General features: G+C 43.6%; 1 protein-coding gene and 1 long non-coding RNA gene across 2 annotated transcripts in view; both read left to right on the plus strand.

Annotated features, from left to right (window-relative positions):
* Nucleotides 1-15026, plus strand: part of LOC147021473 (uncharacterized) — a 53582-nt gene extending 38556 nt beyond the window's left edge. The window contains exon 3 of the long non-coding RNA XR_015060805.1: nt 11792-15026. This is a non-coding gene — a long non-coding RNA (uncharacterized LOC147021473). The remainder of the gene's footprint in view (nt 1-11791) is intronic.
* A 3477-nt stretch (nt 15027-18503) lies between these two features.
* The window catches only part of LOC147021474 (uncharacterized), a 56737-nt gene continuing 51278 nt past the window's right edge, over nt 18504-23962 (plus strand). Inside the window, exons 1-3 of the mRNA XM_085893744.1 lie at nt 18504-19023; nt 21022-21121; nt 21525-21682. Of these exons, the coding sequence (XP_085749870.1) occupies nt 18775-19023; nt 21022-21121; nt 21525-21682 (507 nt within the window). The 5' untranslated portion in view covers nt 18504-18774. The remainder of the gene's footprint in view (nt 19024-21021; nt 21122-21524; nt 21683-23962) is intronic.

The raw sequence follows: 23962 nt of genomic DNA on the forward strand, positions 1-23962 counted from the left end.
AGCGTTGGTGCTGCCTAAGCAGTCTCCTTGGCTATTGGACAGAATCCTGGATGGGTCACTACTCCGCCACAAGATACCAGCAAGCTGGCACTCATTTGGCTGACCCCGGAAGGATGACAGGTAGAGTCAACCACCCGGGATTAATTCAACAGCCGAGTGGTGTTTGTACTCAGGATTCTAGGATCCCAAGCCCACCACCCTACACTTAGCATGTCCTTGTACAGTTTCCTTTTCCTACCAAGCTTGTGAGCACAATCACACAGCTCATCATACAAAACCTGTTTGAAGAGCATCGAGCCCTCCATACGAACAACGTGCACAACCCGACACAACTGCGCTTTCTTGATGAGAGCTTCAACGCTGGACATACCTGTACTTCCCAGGTCAAGTACACCACACACTGTATACAGACCGTGGGCCGTGACAGGTGCATCCCCTTCGTGATATCTTTTCCCTCCCACACCGAGCATGAGCAGTGTTACCATTTCCATAAAATAGTGCAGACTTGAAAAGCAAAATGATGGGCTGTTTCAATGGCAATAACTTTCATTATAAGTAGTTGAAGGCAGCAAAGGTGTGCTACATGGCATCACATTTGTCTACACTACCTCGGCTCTTCGCTTCGAAACAACATGATGCATACAACATAATATTGGGGGAAATGGCGAGCAAACATCTGAAAATGTAAGGAGTATGTTCCAAAGGATCTCAAGAGTTTCCACCAAGTGCTGGACATCATTACATCAGCTATCCAGAGGTAGAGTAAGCAGTTTAGATCTTGTATCAGCCCTTGCGAACATCTCGCCCTAACGCTGCATCTTTGTCCACGGTAATGCATTATTCATTTCATTCCTCTGTTTCTCATTGGAATCTCTCTCATAATAGAAGCACCAGAGGGCCGCAAACGAGAGGCAATTATAGGCAGGGAGTAATCTACACGAGGCAAGATAGGGAACCATTCATTTTGGGAAGCACACTTTTGGTAATTCTCAACACTACTAGAACACGACGACCTACATTTGTCTAAGAATAATGTGGGATCATTCACATTCATCAGCGAGTACTCATGTACCACCAGAAAGAACAGTGTACTGTTTATGGAAACAACATGGTGGAACGACAGAATGAGAAAGTGAGTGCATCTCCAGTGGCCACAAATTTTAAGTTGGCAAACGGATTGGTTGACGAGACCTCAGAAGTTTTAAATGAACCCCTTTCCCCACACCTTCCTCCAAAAAAAATCTGTTGCATTTGATCATAGATGTATTTGAAACAATGCCTGTCTTTAGCCAATTTTGGCAGAAATTGGGCTTTATCCTTTATTATATGACTCACATACTTGTCACCCACCATCTCATTAGATTGAGTGATGTGCTCGTAATTTACGAAGCTGTGATACGTGTCAAAGGTTTGATGAAAAAAAAGCCAAAATATAATTTTCACTTCCAGCCCGACAATAATATTGAGCACAACCCGAAGTTGACTCTTTACTCATGGAAAATGCTTGGTCAACAACAGACCAGTACTTCATCATCATATAAACACGGGCTTGGAAGTTCGAGCATTATCAAGAGTAAAAAGATGTATTCCATTTTTTGATGGCGGAGGTTATGTGTTCAGCTCTGTTTGTTTGTTTGTTTGTCTGTCTGTCTGTATGTGAGCATGATATCTCAAAAAATTGTAGACTGATTCAGACAAAACGTGTTGGACAAGTTGGGTGTGTGACAAGGACAAATTGATTCGGTTATGGTGAAGATCCAGATCCGGATACAATAATTTTTTTTCATTTTAAAAGTGATTCATCACAATTGAGAAATGAGGCCAAAAACGGAAATCTCAAAACCTTGAGGACGGATTCAGATGAAACTTGGTGGATGAGTTCGGTCAGTGAAAAGAACAAGCGGATTATATTTTGGTTAAGGTCCGGACGCAAAGTTAGACTATCATTGGGAAACTGTTCAGCCTGGTGGAGGTATGCGCTCGACCGAGTGCCGTTCTAGTTACCTCTGCCACCGAAGGTGGATGGAGGTTATGTTTTCACCCCTGTCTGTCTGTGTGTTTGTTTGTGAACAGGATATCTCAAAAATTATGGACGGATTCAGACGAAATTTGGTGGAGAGCTTAGGTATGTGACACGGACAAAATGATTAGATTTTGGTGAAGATCCGGATTTAGAACCGAGAATTTCAAAGTGATTTTTGACCATTAAGAGATGGGGCCAAAAACGACATATTTCAGGATATCTGAAAAGTTGTGGACGGATTTGGCCAAAACTTGGTGGGCATGTTAAGTATATAACAAGGAAGAATTGTTTCGTTTTGGTGAATATCTGAATCCCGATCCAGATTCGATAAATTTTTAAGCGTGTCTTCACCAATGAGTGATCGAGCTAAAACGATATCTAAAAAAAATAATGGACGATTCGGCCAAAACTTGGTGGATGAGTTGCTTTATTGACAAGAAGAAGCCGATTAAATTTTCAGGTCTGAATCCAGATCCGGCCTCTCAGTAGGATACAAAACTAATCAGCCTGGCGGAGGTATGCGCTCTACCGAGTGCCGTTCTCGTCCTTTATGTGTTTCTCAAAAATGCATTGCGTTTTCGCTCCCAAAGAACAGAACCCCCACGAATACCCCATGCAATAGGACACCAGCACTAATCCCCCAACACAATGGAACTCCCCACTAATTTTTGCACCGAAATGAGAAATTTTCTGGGGTGAGTTTTATCACAGCGACATGGAGGATTTAAGGAGGGTTCAATTTAAATCCAGGTCGTGCAAGCTGCAGATAAAGAGGAAACTGTTTACACCATTATAATCTGTGCATCAAATCCCATCAGTCAGTAATAAATATGTTACACACGTGTCTGTAATACCTTTTCACTTCTAATGGGACCTGCCGTCACAACTTGCACTCTGTCGATGTATTCAATGTGAAGATGCGGTCTCGTATTAACGACGTGTTGTGTGCTCACACTGCGGTAACGTATTGGTGTGCCGTGATTTGTTTTTTTATCGTGATATGTGCAACGGTCAGTAAAAATTACAGGATAAATGACAAATTTGTTGTTTTTTTATCACGAGCTTCTGCCAGCAATTCCAGCCTATAGACGCCGCAGTCACTCGGTGTGCTCTTACTCATGGGGGTTGTTTTTGAAAAATTTGTTCATTATGAAGCGCTACCTGTTTCAATCATTCCTCCCTGGGTAGCAACAACTCGAATGAAGGCCGGGAATTGTGTTATGTCCGGTCTTTCATTAAGGGTTGTGGGGTTGCTTTATGCCACTCGATCAGGCTGATTCATCTCTGAAACTCAATGCTTCACGAGGGCCCACCAGAGTTGTGGTCTGGATATTCGACAGGTGGAAGAAAGGGTTGTCGGAACGGTCCCTCGGGCTGTTACCTTTGACAATTTCTGCAGGCGTTGATCCTTTATGTTTCGTTGTGCTTGCTGCACCATGCTCTGCAATCTTGGCTCATTCTCAGCAGAAAGAGGTATCACTAAACTGATGTCGATGACACACTTCTAATTCAGAGCATTGCATCCTGGAGCACAAAGCGTATGTTCCAGGGGTCATCCTTTGCTGTACCTTTATATTTGGGTATTGTCTGAATTTTTTTTATCAGTTTTGCTCAATGATTCCTTCTTATTATTATCTGGATATTAGTGTGAGATTTTGGAATTTAAAAATTTAGTTTTGAGTGTTTTTGTTTTCAATATGAGCACAATTAAATGCACCACATGTATTCGCATCCTTTGACATCGTAGGATGCTTGACCCGTGAAGAAGTACAATCAATGATATTCTGCACGACAGCCTGGTCCAGATTTTGCCAAAAGTGGAGTAGATTTTGTTGCAGCTCTTGTGCATTGCCTGGCAGAGATCGAGGCTGGTAGGATGCCCGAGAGGAATGCACACCCACTTCTGAGCCATCAAGCCTGTGTTTGAATCTCGCTCCATTTATAAACTGTCATCCCGGTGTCTCGCAGGCAGGGTGATTCGTGTGTGTGTGTGTGTGTGTGTGTGTGTGTGTGTGTGTGTGTGTGTGTGTGTGTGTGTGTGTGTGTGTGTGTGTGTGTGTGTGTGTGTGTGTGTGTGTGTGTGTGTGTGTGTGTGTGTGTGTGTGTGTGTGTGTGTGTGCGCTGTCCCACGGATGAATGTGAAACTGGGCATCCCATCTTCCAGGCATTAGTTGGTGGACGTTAAAGATCCCACGGTGTCCTTCAGGAAGAGTAGGTGAGCTATCGCCAACACCCTAAGCAAATTACAAATTCCTGCTCTAATCTACAGGGGGCGTTGCATCAGTGGCACAGCCACGCTGCCAGCCAATGATGCCACTCACAGCCTTGTGCTGAATACTAATGAAGAGGAAGAAGGCAGAGGTTGGCATTTCTCAAAGCTCTGGGTCTATATTTTCCCCAGACGTGTCCGATGAAGTTCATGTCAGATCTCTGCAGCGCCCCAGCAAGAATCTGCAGCCCATTCCGTCTCTTACAGACAGAGGTGGTTAAATGGACACATGGCATGCAGCACCAACTTTGTGCAAATAATGTATTCCATACTTGCTGGTAAGAGGGTTTCTTTTTCATTGTCTTAATCCAACCACAGACACAAGAGCTGAATATCTGTACAACATACAAAAAGACCAACATCAAGGAACCCTGGTAATGCTAAGATCAATTGTGATCAAACAGAACTCCCCCCCACCCATCCCTCTGCCCAATCCCCACCACCAAAGGCTGCAGTTATACTTGACAGAGAGAAAATATATCTTTTTAATATAGTCAGGGAACAATCATTTATCATATCTCATAATATTGCTGGAGGCGTCTCTCAGGGCAGTGTCTTTGGTTCAACCATCACTGATTGCTTGATCTAACTCGTAATGGCATGTGCCTCACCATTAGGTCAACAACCATTGTTTGATGATGGTCCCACAGTGTTCAGCATGTCCCATAATGTAACAGCACATGCTTTCTTGCAGCAAGATTTCATTCAAGTTAAACAAAGAAAAATAGCATTACATTTGCAACCGAACGCTAATGGACGACATCTTAAACATCATAAATTACAAGAATGAGCAATCAAAGATTGTAGACGCTCGCCAGGACTTGTTTTGTGTGGTTTTACAGGATGCATTTTTATTGACTTACTCGTATTCTAATGTAATATAAAAACAAGAAAGGTTGTTTTGTGTTTGCTCATTTTTGCATTACCTGATGGGCAGAAACAAATCAGATGCAAAGATAATGGCAGTCTACAAGTCACTTGAGACTACAGAGCAAACACAGGCTTGGCTTGAGAATCAACATGCAAGACAAGCAGCCTCCAGGTCAGCTGAGACAACAGAGCAGACACAGGCTTGGATTAAGGATCAACGTGCAAGACAACCAGCCTCCAGGTCAGCTGCGACTACAGAGCAGACACAGGCTCAGGTTGAGGATCAACGTGCAAGATAAGCAGCCTCCAGCTTAGCTAAAACTGCAGAGCAGACATAGGCTTGGATTAAAGATCAACATGCAAGACAACCTGCGTCCAGGTTAGCTGAGACTACAGAGCAGATACAGGCTCAGGATGCGGATAAGCATGCAAGATAAGCAGCCGCAAGGTCAGCTGAGACTGCACAGCAGACACAGGCTTGGATTAAGGTTCAACGTGCAAGACAACCAGCCTCCAGGTCAGCTGAGACTACAAAGCAGACACAGGCTCTGGTTGAGGATCAACGTGCAAGACAAGCAGCCTCCAGATCAGTTGAGACTACAGAGCAGACACAGGCTTAGGTTGAGGATCAGTGTGCAAGACAAGCAGCCTCCAGGGCAGCTGAAACTACAGAGCAGACACAGGCTCAGGTTGAGGATCAACGTGCAAGATAAGCAGCCTCCAGCTTAGCTAAAACTGCAGAGCAGACACAGGCTTGGATTAAAGATCAACATGCAAGACAACCTGCGTCCAGGTTAGCTGAGACTACAGAGCAGACACAGGCTCGGGTTGAGGATCAACATGCAAGACAAGCAGCCTCCAGATCAGCTGAGACTACAGAGCAGACACAGGCTTAGGTTGAGGATCAGTGTGCAAGACAAGCAGCCTCCAGGGCAGCTGGAACTACAGAGCAGACACAGGCTTGGGTTGAGGATCAACGTGCAAGACAAGCAGCCTCCAGGTCAGCTGAGACTACAGAGCAGACACAGGCTCGGGTTGAGGATCAACGGGCAAGACAAGCAGCCTCCAGGGCAGCATGTTGGGCATCCTTAGAAGGTGAAGCATTTCATTACAAATCCAAGCACATTTTGAAATTCCTGAGATTGGTAATTCATACAAAACCAAAAGGTCAACATTCCTCAATTTGTCATCAAGGAAATATTTCAATACATATTGCATCTAATTTCCCTGAGCAATGCTGGGTTCTTCAGCTCATCTAATATATAAAGAAGAAAGTTTGTTTAGTGTTTGTTTGTTCATTTATGCATTCAGACCCTGCAGGAACCAGTGAAACCAAACTTTGCATGGCCTCCTCTTTCATCCAGAGGAAGGTCAAGAACTTTGTTTGGATAAAAAAAAATTGAAAAATTAAGAAATATTTTAATCAGGTAATTGGACTTCAGGTCTAACAGCTTGGTTTTATGCTAATGCACTTCCTGCGTTCCCCTCCCCTTCCCCCCCCCCACCCCCAGGGAGCGATCAAATAATATGCATTGTGAAGAAAATAGCGTTTATATGTGTGCCTTTTATTAAAAAGATTTCTTCCACAGGTTTATCACACATCCATGTTCAGGTGTCGACATGTATCACACTTCGACGCTGCCTGGGATTTTTCGGGGCGCGATTGAGTAATATGTTTTGTGAAGATCGTATGTTGAGTTTGTTGTGATTTGTTGTATTTTAAAAAATTGAATTAATAAAAACAAGGGAAAGCGGTGCAAGCGCATTTTGCAATGTCCAACATTGGTAATTCATACGAAACTATCAGGCCAACATTCCCCAATTTGTCATGCAGGAAATATTTAAAGATATTTCATGGAATTTCCCCAGGCAACACCAGGTACTTCAGCTACTTTATGGCCTAGTTGGATATCCTTTATAGAGGTACTTGGTTGAAAAAGGTAGCATGTAAAAATTGTGGTCTACGTTGGCAGATTGTGTGCAGACAAACAGACAAATGGACCCAAATGCAATACCCTCTCCTCTGTCAAGGGTAACAAGCTAATGAGCATCTTAAACAGTCATGTATCCTAAATTCCAGTGGTACCACCATTAATCTTTCCTCTCGTGTAAAAATATTTGGACTAGTCATTGATCATAAGATTCAGAGTGTGATGGAATACTCACCAAGTATCTGGTTGGGAACAGCCGAAATGATACTCAAGAAGCTGAACTCCATTCATGACAGACCTGCCTGCTTGATTGGTTCAACACTATCTCAAGTCAATATCCACTTCCTTTTTCATCAGTCCAGCCACCAAGGAGGACAAAATCGGTGTCATTCTGAGAATATCACCACCGCAGTTAGACTTCAAGTCACACAGCATTGTGACTTGAACATGTGCCACTGCTTTATGATTGTCACTGACAAAAAAAATCTGGGAATGACGTGAGGAGGAGGGGAAAAGTCATCTTAAAGCCCTGCAGGGAAGAATGAGATTGCACAAAGGAAGTTGGTGACTGGCAAGATAGTCTCGAGTTTCAACTTCAGCTAGAGGTATACACACTCACCTCTGAACTGTCATCAATGGGCTATCATTTGGACCAGGCATCAATGGGTGTACCAACCTCAGATGAATGTTACACTGGGTTTCCCATCTGTCAACATTAGTAAGTGGACTTTAAAGATCCTACGGTGTCCTTTGTGAGTTATAGCCAGTACCCTGAACAAGTCACAAATTCCTGCCGCTTTCAGTCGAACGTTTGGCCTGACCAATCTGTGATGCAGAAGTAGATGTGAGACCTGTCTGCAAGTCCACAATGTGAGAGGAGGAGGGGAAAAGTCATCTTAAAGCCCTGGTCATCTTAAACTTTAAATTCAAATCAGATCAAAATGATTTCTCAGACAACTGCTAAAGGTTAGATATTGAAATATGAGGAGCAGGCCAAGTAGTCGAATGCAGCAACCACCATTTAATCTTCTCCAGCTTGATTTGGGTTTGTCGTTCATTTCTGTGGGTGTTTACTCTTGCCGACACCAGATACTCTATCCTTGGTGTGGATTTTTTGCGTCATTTCAATCTTATCGTCTCTTGTATGCCTCAACACAGCTTAGTGTTCGAAGTAAACCACCCACCATTTTGAGGCTGAAATTCATGCATCTTCCATCCACATCCACGTGCCCTTTTCAGAAAGTACTTTATGACTTCCTGTCCCGAACATGCCAATCAGAGAGAATCCAGCCCATCAAACACCAGATCAGACATCACATCGAAACCACATGGCCCCTTGTTTTTGCACGTTCTTGCCAACTAACAATCGATAAATTATGTATCACCCACCAGGAGTTTGACAATATGTTACAACGGGGGATCATCAGACCATCATCCAGAAGTTGGGCTTCACCGCTGCAGATGGTACCCAAAAGACACATTGGCATCCTTGTGGGGATTACTGGCCCTTAAACAACATGACTGTTCCAGACCGTTACTCCATTACACACATTCAGGATTTTATAGTTACACTCCATGGCACTACAATCATCTCGGAGGTTTATCTTAATTATATGTACCATCACATTCCCATGGATCCAGATGAAATCCTGAAGACAGCAGTCATCACGCCTTTCGGCCTGTTCAAATTCGATTGGATGCCGTTCGGCCTACGCAATGCTGCACGAACCTCTCTATTTTTTAGCAAGCAGATGCTCTGGTGATTGCACTTCTGCTATGTGTATATGGATTATATTCTAATGACCAGAGCAACCGAAGAAAACATCAGGAACAGCGATGTCTCCTCTTCACCCATTTGCAGAACTTCGGCATCGTTATCAATCCCACAAACAGCATATTCGGCATTCTGGAGTTGAATTTCCTCAGCCACTGAGTTAACCACTCAGGAATCTGTCCACTCGAGGAGAAGGTGCAGATTATTTGGGATTTCTTGTTACCTTCATCTCGATGCAAACTGCGAGTTTTGGGGCCTTGCCAACTTTTACCATCAATGTATTCCAAACGCAACCACAACTCTGCAGCTGCTGAATGAGTCACTCGCAACTGGTAAGCACCCTGAAGTGTTCTGATGGACGGAGTCAAGCTTGTCAGCCTTCCACACCATCAAAAGCCCACTGGCCAATGCCTCACTCCTGATTCATCCAAAACCAGAGGCACCAAAGAGCTTGATTGTCGACGCGTCTGAGGTCGCGATGGGTGCAGCCCTTCACCAGTTCATTGATACTGACTGCCATCCACTACCCTTCTTTTCTAAACCACTGAAACCAATAAAGTGCAAGTACAGCGTCATCGATCAGGAATTATTCGCTATATACCTCGCCATGAAGCACTTCCACCACTTCTTAGAGGCCAGACCAATCTCTGTCCTGACTGACCACAAACCTTTAACTTTCACTCTATCCATCCATTTGGACTCTCACTCTCCCCACACACTTCGCTATCTCAGTTATATCTCGCAATTCACCACCGACATCCGGCACATCAAAGGAATCTTGAACTTGGCGGCTGACACTCACTCATGCATTGAGGTGTTGGTGTTGTCTTCTACCGACACACCGGCCATCAATTTTAATGCAACTGCAGCAGCACAATGGGAGGACATGGAGCTCCTCCGTCTACAATCTGCAACCGGTTTGCTTAGATTTCATGGGGGTAATGCTCCCAGGGACAAACACTACCCTCATGTGTGATACATCGACCGGACAGTTATGTCCTTTCATTCCTGCGGCATTTTTGTTGTACAGTCTTTGACACTTTTCACTCACTAGCACATCCAGGTATTCGAGCAACCCAGCAACTCATCACCATACGCTACGTCTGTCCATGCACCAACATCGACGTTTTGGGTCAATGGGCCAATCTGTGTCTTCATTGTCAATGCTCCAAGATCCAACGTCATACCATCATACCACTCGGTAGCTTTTCAACATCAGACATTTTGACAGGGTCCATTTGGATCTTGATGATCCCTGACCACCTTCGAACGGGCACCGCTATTTACTGACATGTGTTGACCGTTTCACCCGTAGGCCAGAGGCTACACCGCAACTTGACGTCACTGCACCTACCACCTACCACTGCACCTTACAAAGTTCTACAATGCGCCGATGAGACCTCCATACTCGATATTAACGGTGGTCGTGATACAATCTTCATCGATCACTTGAAGCCAGCTTTTCTTGACGCAGCACCAGAGTCGAGCCTCCCACTGACCAACAGGTCTACACGAACTACAACAATACTCACCGTCATCTACGACTCACTCTGGGCACCATGTACACAATTCCCAGCACGATATTTATGAGAGTACATTTTGGTTGTTGACCATTTCTCTTTGCTGTGACTTTTCTTTTCACACCGACAGTCTACATCTCTTCTCTGACACCATAGTGAATTTTTTTGTACCTGAGAAGGAGGGGGTGGGGTGGTAATGTCGTAGCATCATTTTGCCTTTGGTTTTGTAATATGTGAATCCCGTTGAGCTTTGGTCCAACGGATTTTCCCAGCAGGGTTTTTTTTTTAATGTTTCACCATTGTGGTTTAATTGGGAATTGACTCGGAATTTCAATGTCTCGGATGTCTTTCCTTCTCCGCTAAAGTACATCAGAATCAGAATGCAGATCATATATAGGTTTAAACTGTCATCCTGATGTTTCTCACTCAGAACGAGGTGTCAGTGCTTGCGCCGTGGATCGCGTAGACGTTAAACATGAGAACCCATCTGCCTGTGCTGGTCGTTGGTGGACGTGACTGTTAGAGTGCTGTTAGCCACGAGCATGGCCCGCATCATTGTTCAACAATCTGTATTGCTTAATTGCATTTTAAGAGTTTGTTCCTATGGCTGCCTCATATTGTTGCTTTAGAAACAATACAGAGGTTTCTTCAGTTTGCCTGAAAAAAATACCACATTTTCGTATTGCATACTGGAAAAATTCAGCAATCAAACAGTTAAAGATCCCATGATGGCTATTGCAAAGAGTAGGTGAACAAATCACCAGCACCCTGAACAAATCATAAATTCATGCCACCCCCCCCCCCCCTTCAATGGAACGTCAGGCCTGGACAGTCAATTCTTGAAAGATTTGAGCCAAAAACATTCTCCAGAATAGTAGGGCAACTTAGCATAACAATTGTGCATTTTGTGAGGAAAGCACCAAATTTGGCACACGAGTAGCCTATCATATTATGAACAGATTTGGATATTGGGCCATCTCAAATTCAGCCGCTGATGGCTGTGGCAGCCATTTTCCACTGCCATCAAAAATTTTGAGATGGCCCAATATCCAAATCTGTTCATAATATGATAGGCTACTAGTGTGCCAAATTTGGTGCTTTCCTCACAAAATGCACAATTGTTATGCTATATTTAGCTAAGTTGCCCCACGAGAAGACCCCACAAGAAGGTGAGAATAATTGGGGAACTTAAAGAAGGAATCGTAGTTTCTAATCACCGCCCATCCTACAGTGACAGGCAAATACATAAGAGAGTATGCTGTATGAATCGCCTTCTTATTACTCAGACAGCACAATGAAATTTACTGCCAAGTCACACAGAATATTTACAAATTCCATTTTAACTGGTATCTTGTCTTGATGTGGTCCAATTTCCTAATTGATATCGTTTCTCTCTCGTTGCAGATCCACATGCTTTCCATTGGACCGAGACATGACCAGCTGAGTGGGATTCCTACATCTTGACGATCACCTTCCATTCACAGCTGGAGATCCAGACAATCTGGCACGATTCTCACTATAACTTGAGAAGGTTGTGGAGAACTGGCACAGACTGTACAAGCAAATTGTCAGTCCTTTCCCTGAACACCTGGTGTTTAATAAATGAGTGAGAAAGATTCACAGGGGATTGACATAAACCACCATCAAAGCAGAGCAGTGTGCAACAGTTTTTCACAATTTTATGTTAGCATGATACTGTACAATGCTGTTTCTGTATTGAAAAATGACATTTTGCACAAAAAAGGGGTAAAAACATCAAATCATCAATGAAAAATCATGATAAAGCTTGTCAAAGGAATACTCATAAACGACAAGTGTTAAAAAAAAAGTTATCGCAATGCATTATTAGTTAGCAGCCTAGAACCAGGGTTTTCTGACCATAAAATTATACTTGTGTCGGGGCTGGCAGGATAGCGGGATCTCTAGATATATCCAAATGTTCGATACAGTCTGGCACCCCATCTTGCTCTACAAAGTCTATGCATCTACATCCAACGACAACTCCACACATGGATTACTGACTTCATCAACTCTCGTAGCCAAAGCGTGGCACCAAACAGAATCCTCTCATCTCACCCTCTCTGTCAAGGCTAGAGTGTTCCCAAGGCAGTGTTCTGGACCCCTTCCTATACCTAATCTTCATCAATGATCTCTCTGACTCTATGGAAAATCCTCTTTATCTCTTTGCTGATGACCCCACTCACTGCCATAACATAACTCATCCTTCATATAGGGAGGCAGCAGCTTCTTCCCTCTCTGCAGACCTTGATAGAATGATGAACTGATCAAACACTTGGAATATGTCTTTCAATCCTGACAAATCTCACACTCTCACTCTCTCTCCAAAAGGACCGTGTGAGAAACCCTCCCATCTGCTTTCTTAAAAATTATCTTCAAGTTCAGCCACTCAAGCTTTTGGGCCTCACTATCACCTATGATCTTTCTTGGGCAAACCACATTTCTAAGTTGGCCTCCAAGGCCAGTCGCCAACCGGGCATCCTCCATGGTGCAAAGGCCTTCCTTGGCACACCTAAACTCCAATTCACCTCCAAAGGCTTGATCCACAGCTTGATGGAGTATTGCTCTCCCTTCTGGGCTGGCACCCCTACCTCACACCTTGCCCAATTGGAAGCCGTGGAAACCAAAGCCTTCAAAATCATTGTAATCTCCCGTGATGAAGCCTAGTCGATCGCATATCACTTTCACATCATAGACAGGTCAGTGGCCTCTCTCTCTCTCTCTCTCTCTCTCTCTCTCTCTCTCTCTCTCTCTCTCTCTCTCTCTCTCTCTCTCTCTCTCTCTCTCTCTCTCTGTCTCTCTCTCTCTTCCCTCGCCTTCTGCACGGAGCACACAATCTGCCATCAACCGTCAAGCTCCCAAGATCCAGAATCACTGCTTAAATCCACTCATTGTTTCTTCTTTTCCCACCTGTGGAACCAACTTCCACATTTTCTTCAACCTCACTCATCCCTCCAGGTCTTCTGTTGTTTCCCACCATCTCAGATCATCCCTCATTCGAAACCATAATCTTTTCTACTTACGTTATCTCTCCCCAAGCCCACATCTTTCCAAGTTTCCAGTGTTTCCTTCCTGACAGTTTCCTTCTGTATCCACCCTGTCCACCCCAGGTGTCCTCCCCGAGCCCTCATTCTTCACCACATCCCTTATTTATCCAAGTCTCCCTCTATTTTGTCCCTCATACCTGCTGTTGGTGTGTTTCCCCCCTTTCTTTCTCCTGTTTCTTTTGTTATGTCCTGCTACATTCTCTATTCTAGCTCCTCCAACAGCTTCGACTTTGTTTAAAAAAACTGTTTCTTTCCCCAAGCGCACATCTTTTTTCGTGAAGGTATTAATCATGGAAAATTGTTCCATTAAGGTGACCAAAATATCCACATAAATTGGGATTTCTCAAAGCTTCATGTTCACCATGGTCCACAAATGTTCAGGCATGTCCAAGGTCTCAAAAAGATACGTCCTCCAAAATGTCAACTTTCCTGTTCGACATCGCAGCTCTTATTCATATCATGAGCTTTTTGGACTAGTGAAAGCAGATCAAGCCTACTTCATTGTTCATTTCGTAACTGCTGATATGTGGCTTCACCACTGGTATCCTGAAACTATGAAATCTACGCAATGGAAGCACAGGGGATCGTTGGCACCCAACAAATTTCACATCCCACCCTCAGTGAGTAGGACAGCAGTCCTCGATTTTCTGGGATCATGGGAATATTTTGTCAACATCATCAAGAACAAGCGCTGTGGGAAGTTGACCAAAGTTATTCTTCTCCTTCACCTACAGTAATCCTCCCCCCCTCCCTTCCACCCCTCCCTTCCACAAATCCCCCATCCATCTGGCCTGACCTGGCATTCAGTGAATAGCTGTTTTGTTTTGTTTTTCAACCATTGATGTCCCACCAGTGATGCCAACTGATGAGGAACTGACTGAAGTCGATATGTTGTGGCTGAAAGATCAATCTGTACACTTCTATTTTACTGGAAAAGACAGTTTGAAAGACGAATGGAGCAAATGCTTTGAAGTCAACGGACACTAAAAAGTTGGCCTGTCTTGAATAATTGTAAATCGTTCTTAGAACACTTTTAAATATGCCCTTGTATCCTGGTACTAAAATCAAAATGCAAGGCCATGTATGGTACAATTGCTGCTTCATATTAAGGCTTCATCAGCAGGATAATTGGTATGAGTTGTGACTGATGTCATTGTATCACGTGACATGCCTATGACGTTGGGTCCTTCGAAGTAATCGTGTTCTGCGTCAGGCTTCTGTTGTGCTCACTACAATAACAGCTTATGTAAAACTATTATCCTGTATGTATTGAAAAAGGTAGAGAGAGAGAAGAAAGGAAAAAAAATACAAGTCGAATGATGTGAAGAAGAAATAGAAGCAGAGTTAACAAAGATGTAATTCATGGTGTTTTAATATCACCAGCATTGGCACTCCTGCCTGGAAGGTCCACCTGAGGTGGGCAATTTAAAGTTAAGTGGTGATATTTTCACAAAGGGATGCTTGCTTCTGGAACATGCTGTACACTTGAAAAAGTTGGGATATTCTGTCAACATATTTGGCCGGCTGGACTATTCTGTAATGTTTTTGTGATATAAATTGCAACAAAAATCGAACTTTCCACACACTGTCGTTTTCTGGGACACAATGTACACCTGAAAGTTATTTTTGGTACATACTGTAATTATGTTTGGCCTTGCTGGACCACACTGTCGAGCTTTTGTGATGTTAAGCACCAAGTGATCAATTTTCCATCATCTATCTATAATTCCAGCAGTGTGTGTGTGTGTGTGTGTGTGTGTGTGTGTGTGTGTGTGTGTGTGTGTGTGTGTGTGTGTGTGTGTGTGTGTGTGTGTGTGTGTGTGTGTGTGTGTGTGTGTGTGTGTGTGTGTGTGTGTGTGTGTGTGTGTGTGTGTGTCTATGACCGCTGTTTCTCGACAACCACTGGTCTGATATCATTGAAACTTGCCAGGTATATTGCTGGGGACCTGAGGATGTGCCTTTTCAAAGTTTGATATTAATCAGACAAGTGCTTCCCAAGTTATGGCCATTTATTTACCAACCAATGACAGGACACCTTCCTGCGTGGGCGTGGCCGATGGGGGAAGAGAACCTCAGCCGCGTTCCCCATTACGGGTTACAACGTACGGAATTCCGGAGAGTGATAACTTCGTGTGTTCTAATAATTTCTCGATTTCTTATACGCATTTATAGCGAACGCAGTGAGCTTCATACTTAACGCGTGCACATGAGAGAATAGGAAACAACAACACAATACCCCTGGCTATTTGGAATCCGTGTCGTTAGCTATGACCTTTTGCTTCCGGTTGTTTTTAAACGCTGTTAACACGATTGGGTTTTATCTTGTGAATATTACTTAACGCGTGCACATGTGCACAATAGGAAACAACAAAAACAGCACAATACCCTGCCAATTGTGAATCTGCGTCGTTAGCTATGACCCTTTTGCTTCTGTTTCATTTTTGTTTCTGTTTTTTTTTTTGTTTTCGGTTTTGTCATGGGGAATGATGCATGCCGGGAGATAAAGGCATCGTCGGAGACATGAAAGACCCAAATATCAGACATGGTGTATATTTCCTCCACTGATTTTAATAAAGATATCTCTCGCATCATCAAAAAATAATTTTTAATCGTGATTTACGTTATTTGATCGTTGATCCCGAATCCAGGCCGAAGTAACCGGAAATTGCGTATACAGTTGTGAACAAGTTATAGGAAAAGTCAGAAGTGAATGTAAGAAAAATACTACGTTCGCTTCGAGTATTTATTTTTTCAGATGAGGTCCTGTTCTAGGCGGTGTAGTTGTTGTTGTGAAGGTAATGTTGAGGTAATATTCATTTTTTCATTGCAAAAAGACTTTAATTTGATATATTTAAGAAGCGAATGTAAGAAGAATTCTACGTTCGCTTCGAGGCTTTGCCTATTCCATATTAAACACAATGCCCCAAGTTATGTTCGTTTTCATATTAGACGGTGCATAAATTTCGGTAACATCAGCGTGAGCTGGTATGCTTCGAACCAGGAAGTAATTTTTTTTTTTTTTTGCACGAACGTTTTTTTTTCTCTTCTCTTCTCTTCTCTTTGTGTTTTTCCTTGCGACGACATTGCGAAAAGGCAAAATACATTGGCGCTAATTTAATAATTGGCCATGAAAACTAATAATTTATCAAAACGTTGGCAGATCCAGCAGCCTCCGCATTCTTCCCCTGGACGAGGAAACAAAGAAGAAGCGCCGTTTCTTCAGCGATGTTGTTTATGAAGAGGTGCAAACGAGATAAAGGTGTGATAAACGAGATAAACGAGATGTCAAACCTTGAAAAGGCACATACTCACGTCCCTGGCAATATACCTGTCAAGTTTCAATTAGATCGGGCCAGTGGTTGTCGAGAAACAGTGGTCGCAGACAGACAGACAGACAGACAGACAGACAGACAGACAGACAGACAGACAGACAGACAGACAGAGATTGCTGGAATTATAGATACAAGTACGTGCCCGTTAAAAAAAAAATTCAAACCACAACCAAGAAACAACCACACAGGCCGTTCCATCGCTCTGGCGTGCCCGTACGTGCGTGGCCCGGAAGTTCGCATATCGCAGTCACGATTATTCGCAATTTAGTTTTAATGGCCAAATTTTCAATTCGCGCCAACGTATTTTGCCTTTTCGCAATGTCATCGCAAGGAAAAACACAAAGAGAAGAGAAAAAAAATTACTTCCTGCTTCCGAGCATACCAGCTCACTCTGATGTTACCGAAATTTATGCACCATCTGATATGAAAATGATCATAACTTGGGGCATTGTGTTTATCTATAAATGCACATAAGAAATCGAGAAATTATTACAATACACGAAGTCATCACTCTCCGGAAGTCCATACGTTGTAACCCGTAATGGGGAACGTGGATGAGGTTCCCTTCCCCCATCGGCCACGCCTACGCAGCAACGTGTCTTGTCATTGATTGGTAAATAAATGGTCATAACTTGGGAAGCACTTGTCCGATTAATATCAAACCTTGAAAAGGCACATCCTCAGGTCCCCAGCAATATATCTGACAAGTTTCAATTCGATCGAAACAGCAGTCACAGACACACACACACACACACACACACACACACACACACACACACACACACACACACACACACACACACACACACACACACACACACACATTGCTGGAAAAAATATATATATATATATATACATATACATATAGGCATGTACAACTCAGCAGGGAAATTCCTGAGAGATATTTATTATGTCCATGTACACTTCAAAGAAGTTAGGTACACGCACACTATGAAGTTGTATGAAATGTACACGTCCACTTTCGAACACTCAACATCACCTCTGAGTTTATGTACATTTTAAAACTGAACAAGGTACGTTTTTACATCCTTTTTTTACGTCCTTACAAGGATTAAGGAAATAATCATGACAAGAAATATTCATGATTAACATTTGAAATCTTTAATTTTAAAAAAATGTCCTTTTTTTGGTGTTTTGTATGTAACTGTATGCTGGCGAGATGTCCAGGGGTATGTTCAGTTACCACGTAGCGACAGTGGCGAACACTTGCCAAGCCAGCCGTTTCTTCTCAACGTTTTTGAATGGAGTGCTTGCTTGAGTGCTTAAGCCACTTGGCGAGCGCTCTTCAAGAAACTTGAAAACTGAACACACCCCAGATTCATTGCAAGGCGACGAGGGTAAACATCTATACCATCACTTCTTTCAGCCATATCGATGATGGGTGGGGGTGGGAAGAGGGACCCAATGTTGCCCGGAAACACCGGGTACCCCTGCTACTGCATGTATGTTTATATATTGTTGCGGAAATGGCCCTTAGTATGCTATTAAATATAGGATTAGCCCAGACCCCCCATTAAATGCATGTTTAGCCAGGCTGTTCAGTAAATGGACGTTGCATGTGTGTCGGGAGGTGTAAGAGGCTGTTCATCGTTGGTACATTGGTGGTGGATCGAGAGCTTCTTCTTCTTCCTTCCTCTCTCCGGACAATAGTCCCCGCCCAGCGCTGAGAGGGGGAGTGGCCTAGAGAGGGAAGTGAGACTGAAGGGAGGAGCCTGTGGGCTTCGAGGCGAGCGAGCGAAGGAAAGACAGTGGTGATTCTGCAGAGAGAGAAACTGAACCTGGGCACGCCGGGTCTGCTTTCTGTGGCCTGGAGAAGCGAGCCAGGGCCAAAGGAAAGGCAGGGAAAGGACTGCATGAGGTCTGTCTGCCCTCAGCTGGATGAGAGACGACTGGTGGGAGTCGTGATCTGCTGTGTAGGGGACGGCTGTGTCTGTCTGTGATCTGGTGAGCAGGCCAGGCCTGGACTTGTATGCTGGACCTTGTGAGAAACCAGCTGAGATCCACCATCGATCTGACGGTCTTGTGCCGTCGACATTGCGTGGGGTCAAAACGCGCTGAGGAGGGCGTGTGCAAGCGGTGTCTTGAGAAGACAGAGTACGGCGCCGCCATCTTTCCACGTGGCGTGCTCGAGCTTGGAGCTCGAATCTGTGGACATCAGCTTGTCACGAGCCACATTCGTGCTTTTGACACTTTCCTCTCGTCCATGAAACATCATCAAGTACTCTGTCTTGTCTGCATGCTGTCTATGTCTTGTTTGCATGTTGTTTAAGGTTTATCTCATTAGAGTTCCCTTCGAAACCCATAATCCGTAGTTCCCTAGTTAAGAATGGTTTATAGATTAATTATAACATTGTCATGAATGCTTTGCTTGTGTCGGATTCCCTGATGTCCCGAATAAATCTGGCTGATTCGTATGAAGTTGCCACTTTGAATTAATTCGTGCTGCGCCGAGGAACGATCGATCCACTCGATTTGGATATAAAAACGAAAATGGTTACAGACTGGTAGACTCCGCTCGGTCTCTGACAAAACCAGTCTGTAATTGGGGTATATTCCCCCAGCTGGCAAGGTACAGGTGTATTTTGGTATCGTGGTTCGAGACGCGTAACCCGAGAATTGTGCCGAACCAGCCAGCGTTATAACCCCAGAGACTGCGGTGGTGAGGGTGGCGCCGAATTTGTAACATTTGACTATCAAGAGTCAGGTGTGAATCCCGCCACCGCTGAATCCTTAACAATAAATATATATATATATATATATATATATATATATATATATATATATATATATATATATATATATATATATATATATATATATATATATATATATATATACGAGGTGTGTTCAAAAAGTATCCAACTTTAATTTTTCGTGCGTAAACAAATGAAGCTAAGGAGGCGTGGTTTTGTGCACGTATGTAGGCGATCCTCATCCGTATGCGTGAATATTTTCCCACCTGCAGAAGCTGTCAGTCGCCGACAGACCGCCGATGAGTGAGGAAGTGTAAGGGAGCGCCGTCAGATTTTCGTTTTTGACTGGCCATGACGTCACAGGACAGTGCAGCGGATGGCTCCGCCCCGTGATCACGATTGGCAGGAGGCGACGGCGGTGGGCCAATAAACGGCTCGATTGGAAGTGACGAGGACAGAAGGATAAAAAGGTTCTGTTCGGGATCGAAAAGGAAGAGGAAGAAGATTACAACCAAAAGATCGTGTTTTTTTTGGTGGGGAGGCTGTTGCGCGGAGAGCATCCTTGTTGTTGTGCTGATTCGATCGTGTTCTTCATCGTGTCTTGGAGCCTTGCCGAGCCTCGTGCCTCACCTTGGTTGGCTCTGGGGTTCTGCTGACTCGGAGTACGGGGTCGAACGGCGGGCGGACCTGCCTCCCTCTCCTGCTCGCAACTTGGCGCCAGAACTGGTTCCCTGGCGGCTGTGAGCGGACTTGGGCCAAGACCAGGAGGTCGACAGCACCACTGTTTCTCCTGCCCCCCCCTGACGAGAGCAAGGCCAGCTCGTCCGACGCCGATCCAGGGACAGTTGCGTCCACACCACGGTCCAGCCTGACCACCAGAAATAGCTACGTTTTGTTTGTGTGTGTGTGTGTGTGTGTGTGTGTGTGTGTGTGTGTGTGTGTGTGTGTGTGTGTGTGTGTGTGTGTGTGTGTGTGTGTGTGTGTGTGTGTGTGTGTGTGTGTGCGCGTGTGCGTGTGTGCGTGCTTGGCGCCTTAGAAGGTTTGAGATCTCTATATTCATTGGAATTGTCTGTGTTTTTCCCCACGCCCGATCCCACACCATCCTGTCGAATCGCCCTGGATCCCTCTTCTTGCTGAGTCTTGTTATTTCTGGTTAATAGTAAAAACAAATAAACATCATCAACTCGGTGAAAAGTGACTCGTGCCACCTTCCTCGTCCCATTTGCGGTAGAGCGATTAGAACCGCCATGTTTGGGTTATAAATAAATAAACCGCCTCCATCGTTTCGGCTCATTCTACGTTGGCGGGACTGTTCAAGTCCCGTGGACGTCACAATATATATGTATATATATATATATATATATATATATATATATATATATATGTATATATATGTATAGATTTATGTAGATATATATATAGATACATATATATTGGTTCTATTATATTAAGATTCAAACAAAGAAAGAGTGTTTTGTGCAATCATTTCAGCTTATTGAGTGACTGATTCAATGACCCTTCAGATCAACAGTTGGACACCGTCTATCATTGAGGTTTCGCCAATTCAATCCTTGAGCGTCTCGGAACTGCCGGTCCACAATCTACCTTGGAGAGAACCTCAAGGTATGTGTGAAAGTTCAGCATTTTAGGTATTCATCTGATAGAAACGTGCCCCTCCATGAACAATCGCATTTTTGCACAATTTTTTTTAAATAATGGGATAAAGATAAACACGTGTTCGTTAGTCTGAAGACCATGTGGTCATGTAAAGCTATTCGTTTGAAGTCCGTTGTGGTCATGCCAGGCCATGATGAGGCTTAGTAATGCAATACTCATCTTTTACTCTGGCCTTCAGGGCAAATTGCATGATGATACAAGGTGCATCTGCTGTCTCTCCCTGCAGGCATCATCCGTTTTAAATGTAGAGCTGTTTTACAGTATACCAGTAGATTGGGTCCAGGAGGCAAAGTGATGTTCAGATACCTCATTTGAATAAGATCTTACCTGTCTGCTCTCTACGTCACAGTACTGCAAGACGTGTCGAGAAGTAATTTCAGCCAAGAAACTCGTCTTCTCATTCGAAAGGGAAATTCAGACTCAGCATCCATCTTCCATTCACCTGTGGTTTTTCCTCTCCATCTTCGAGGGTCCCGGTCCAGTGATGTTTGGAGAAACTCATTGCAGGTACATCGTTCTTATTGCTCTTTCTTTCTGTTCCTTCTTTGATTTATCGCAGCTCTATTTCCTTCCTACCAAGGACAATATTGGCAGTGCAGATTGCTGCTTCGTTAACTTGTCTTGCTTGGTGGACCAGTCGGACCAGGCACTAGGCTGTCCGTCAGCTTTATGCTCTATGAAAGTCCAACAACCTCCTTGAGCATGGTCGTTCATACACTGAATACTTGCTGCAGCAAATCTCTCAGGTTGTTGTTTCGTATGCAGACTATGCCTGTTGGTCGCATCATTTCTCGAAGTGCGGCCATGCCGCTGTTACCAGTAAGCTGATGTTTATTTTGCCGATCTTGGAATTTGAAAGGATGACAGACTGAGTCAACTCACCTGGTGTTATTTCGATGGACCGACAAAGGCTCAAACTCAAGACTGTAAGGTCTCAAGCCAGCCACTTTAGCCATTAAGCCAACACCAGGCTTATCTCTCAGATGATGTACGCACTGCTATTACCTCTTTCAATGTCCTCCCCTTTACATCCTGTCCACCCTCATTGAAAATTATCAAATCTCAGTGTGAAATCCAACATGGCCTTGAATGTTCTAGTTCTCTCTGAATATATTGCCTTGCTTCCTTCTACTAAACCTCAACAATCAGGAGCATCGTTGTTTGAACCTCTGTTTAATTCACCCTGCTTCATGACATGTTACGAGGAAACCTTTCATACTCTGCCATGTTCAATTCGGTCTTGCTAACACTTCAGCTACACAGGGTGACGATGCCTGTGTGTGGCACCGATTCCTGGTGGAAACTCCGATATACATCACAATACCTATGATGGCATATAGATTTGAAACGTGTTATGGAAGCAAATACAAGCTTTCCTTTGTAGCCCAAGCTCGTTAAAGATTTTATCGTTTGTAATCCCCAGTTTTGCTTCCTCTGAATTACAAGATGACTTTGCCAGATCGACAAAAGTTGGGAACTCAGTGTGATTTTGACTGCAAAACATCATACCTTGACGTCATTTGGCAAGTGCGCTGTGGCCACGAGTACTGCCGTTAAAAGCTACATTTGTTTTAGATTTTTACTGCGGTTTTCTCAACATTTGGGAGACCTTGTGGGCTATGTATATTACATCGAGGACCAAAGTACACAGTCCAACAAACGATCATTCGTCAAACGATCATTCACATGCACTTTGGCCTGAGGGTCAAAGCTCATGGTCAAACAAAACACGTACATCCGAGACCACAAGACCAGAATACACAGTCTTTAACTGGATTAGTGACATTTGAACCCGAAAAAGGCTTCTAAAGCCATGTATGTTGACTGTTGCTGCGGAATTAGCAGTGTTGCAGCTGACTGCATTAAGCAGTGGTTTTGTGTTTTCCCCACATTGCAACTGGGCCAGTTGGTAGGCACCCCCTATTGGTCAGAACTGCACCAAGTGCTATGGCTGAGGTTCATGGTCATGGTGCCAGGTAAGACGTGCTTCAGAAGGGGGTGTGTGTGTGTGTGTGTGTGTGTGTGTGTGTGTGTGTGTCCATTGGGCCCATCCATACTCTGTTCAAAACGTTAGTACTGCCTACTCAGTCTCCTTGGCTATTGGGCACAATCCTGGACGAGTCGCCACTCCTACACAGTACACCAGCATGTTGGCACTAATTTTGCTGACCTCGTAAGGATGACAGGCAGAGTCAACCCCACCTTCTGTTAATTCAACAGCCGAAGGGGATTTGAACTCAGGATCATTGGATCCCAAGCCCACCACCCTAACCATTAAGCTAACACCAGGCATACAAACATACATACAAACATACATGCATATATGTATAAATATATGTATATATGTATATATATATATATATATATATATATATATATATATATATATATATATATATATATACATCATAGACATATGTGATATATATATATATATACATCATAGACATATGTGATATATATATATATATATATATATATATATATATATATATATATATATATATATATATATATATATATGAATAAGCAATGGGTTCTCACCTAATCAATTACCCCAGGTTGCTAGGGTTATCAAATTAGTTAACTCCAATGCTCTTTGAGCTCGTCCGGTGGTGGGAATCCACTCGAACCACATTCTAAAACACCCATTCTCATACTCCATCCCTTCCATCATTATCATACCACATTCTCAATCGACATTCTCAAACCATATTCTCAAGACACTTGCCTAACATAATTCCATTTCACCAGCACTACGATCGCTTTAGCGAGATTCTAACCAGT

Source organism: Eptatretus burgeri, chromosome 8 (assembly GCF_056783735.1).
Source record: "Eptatretus burgeri isolate ZD-2024b chromosome 8, Ebu_testis_v1, whole genome shotgun sequence".
Lineage (NCBI taxonomy): Eukaryota > Metazoa > Chordata > Myxini > Myxiniformes > Myxinidae > Eptatretus > Eptatretus burgeri.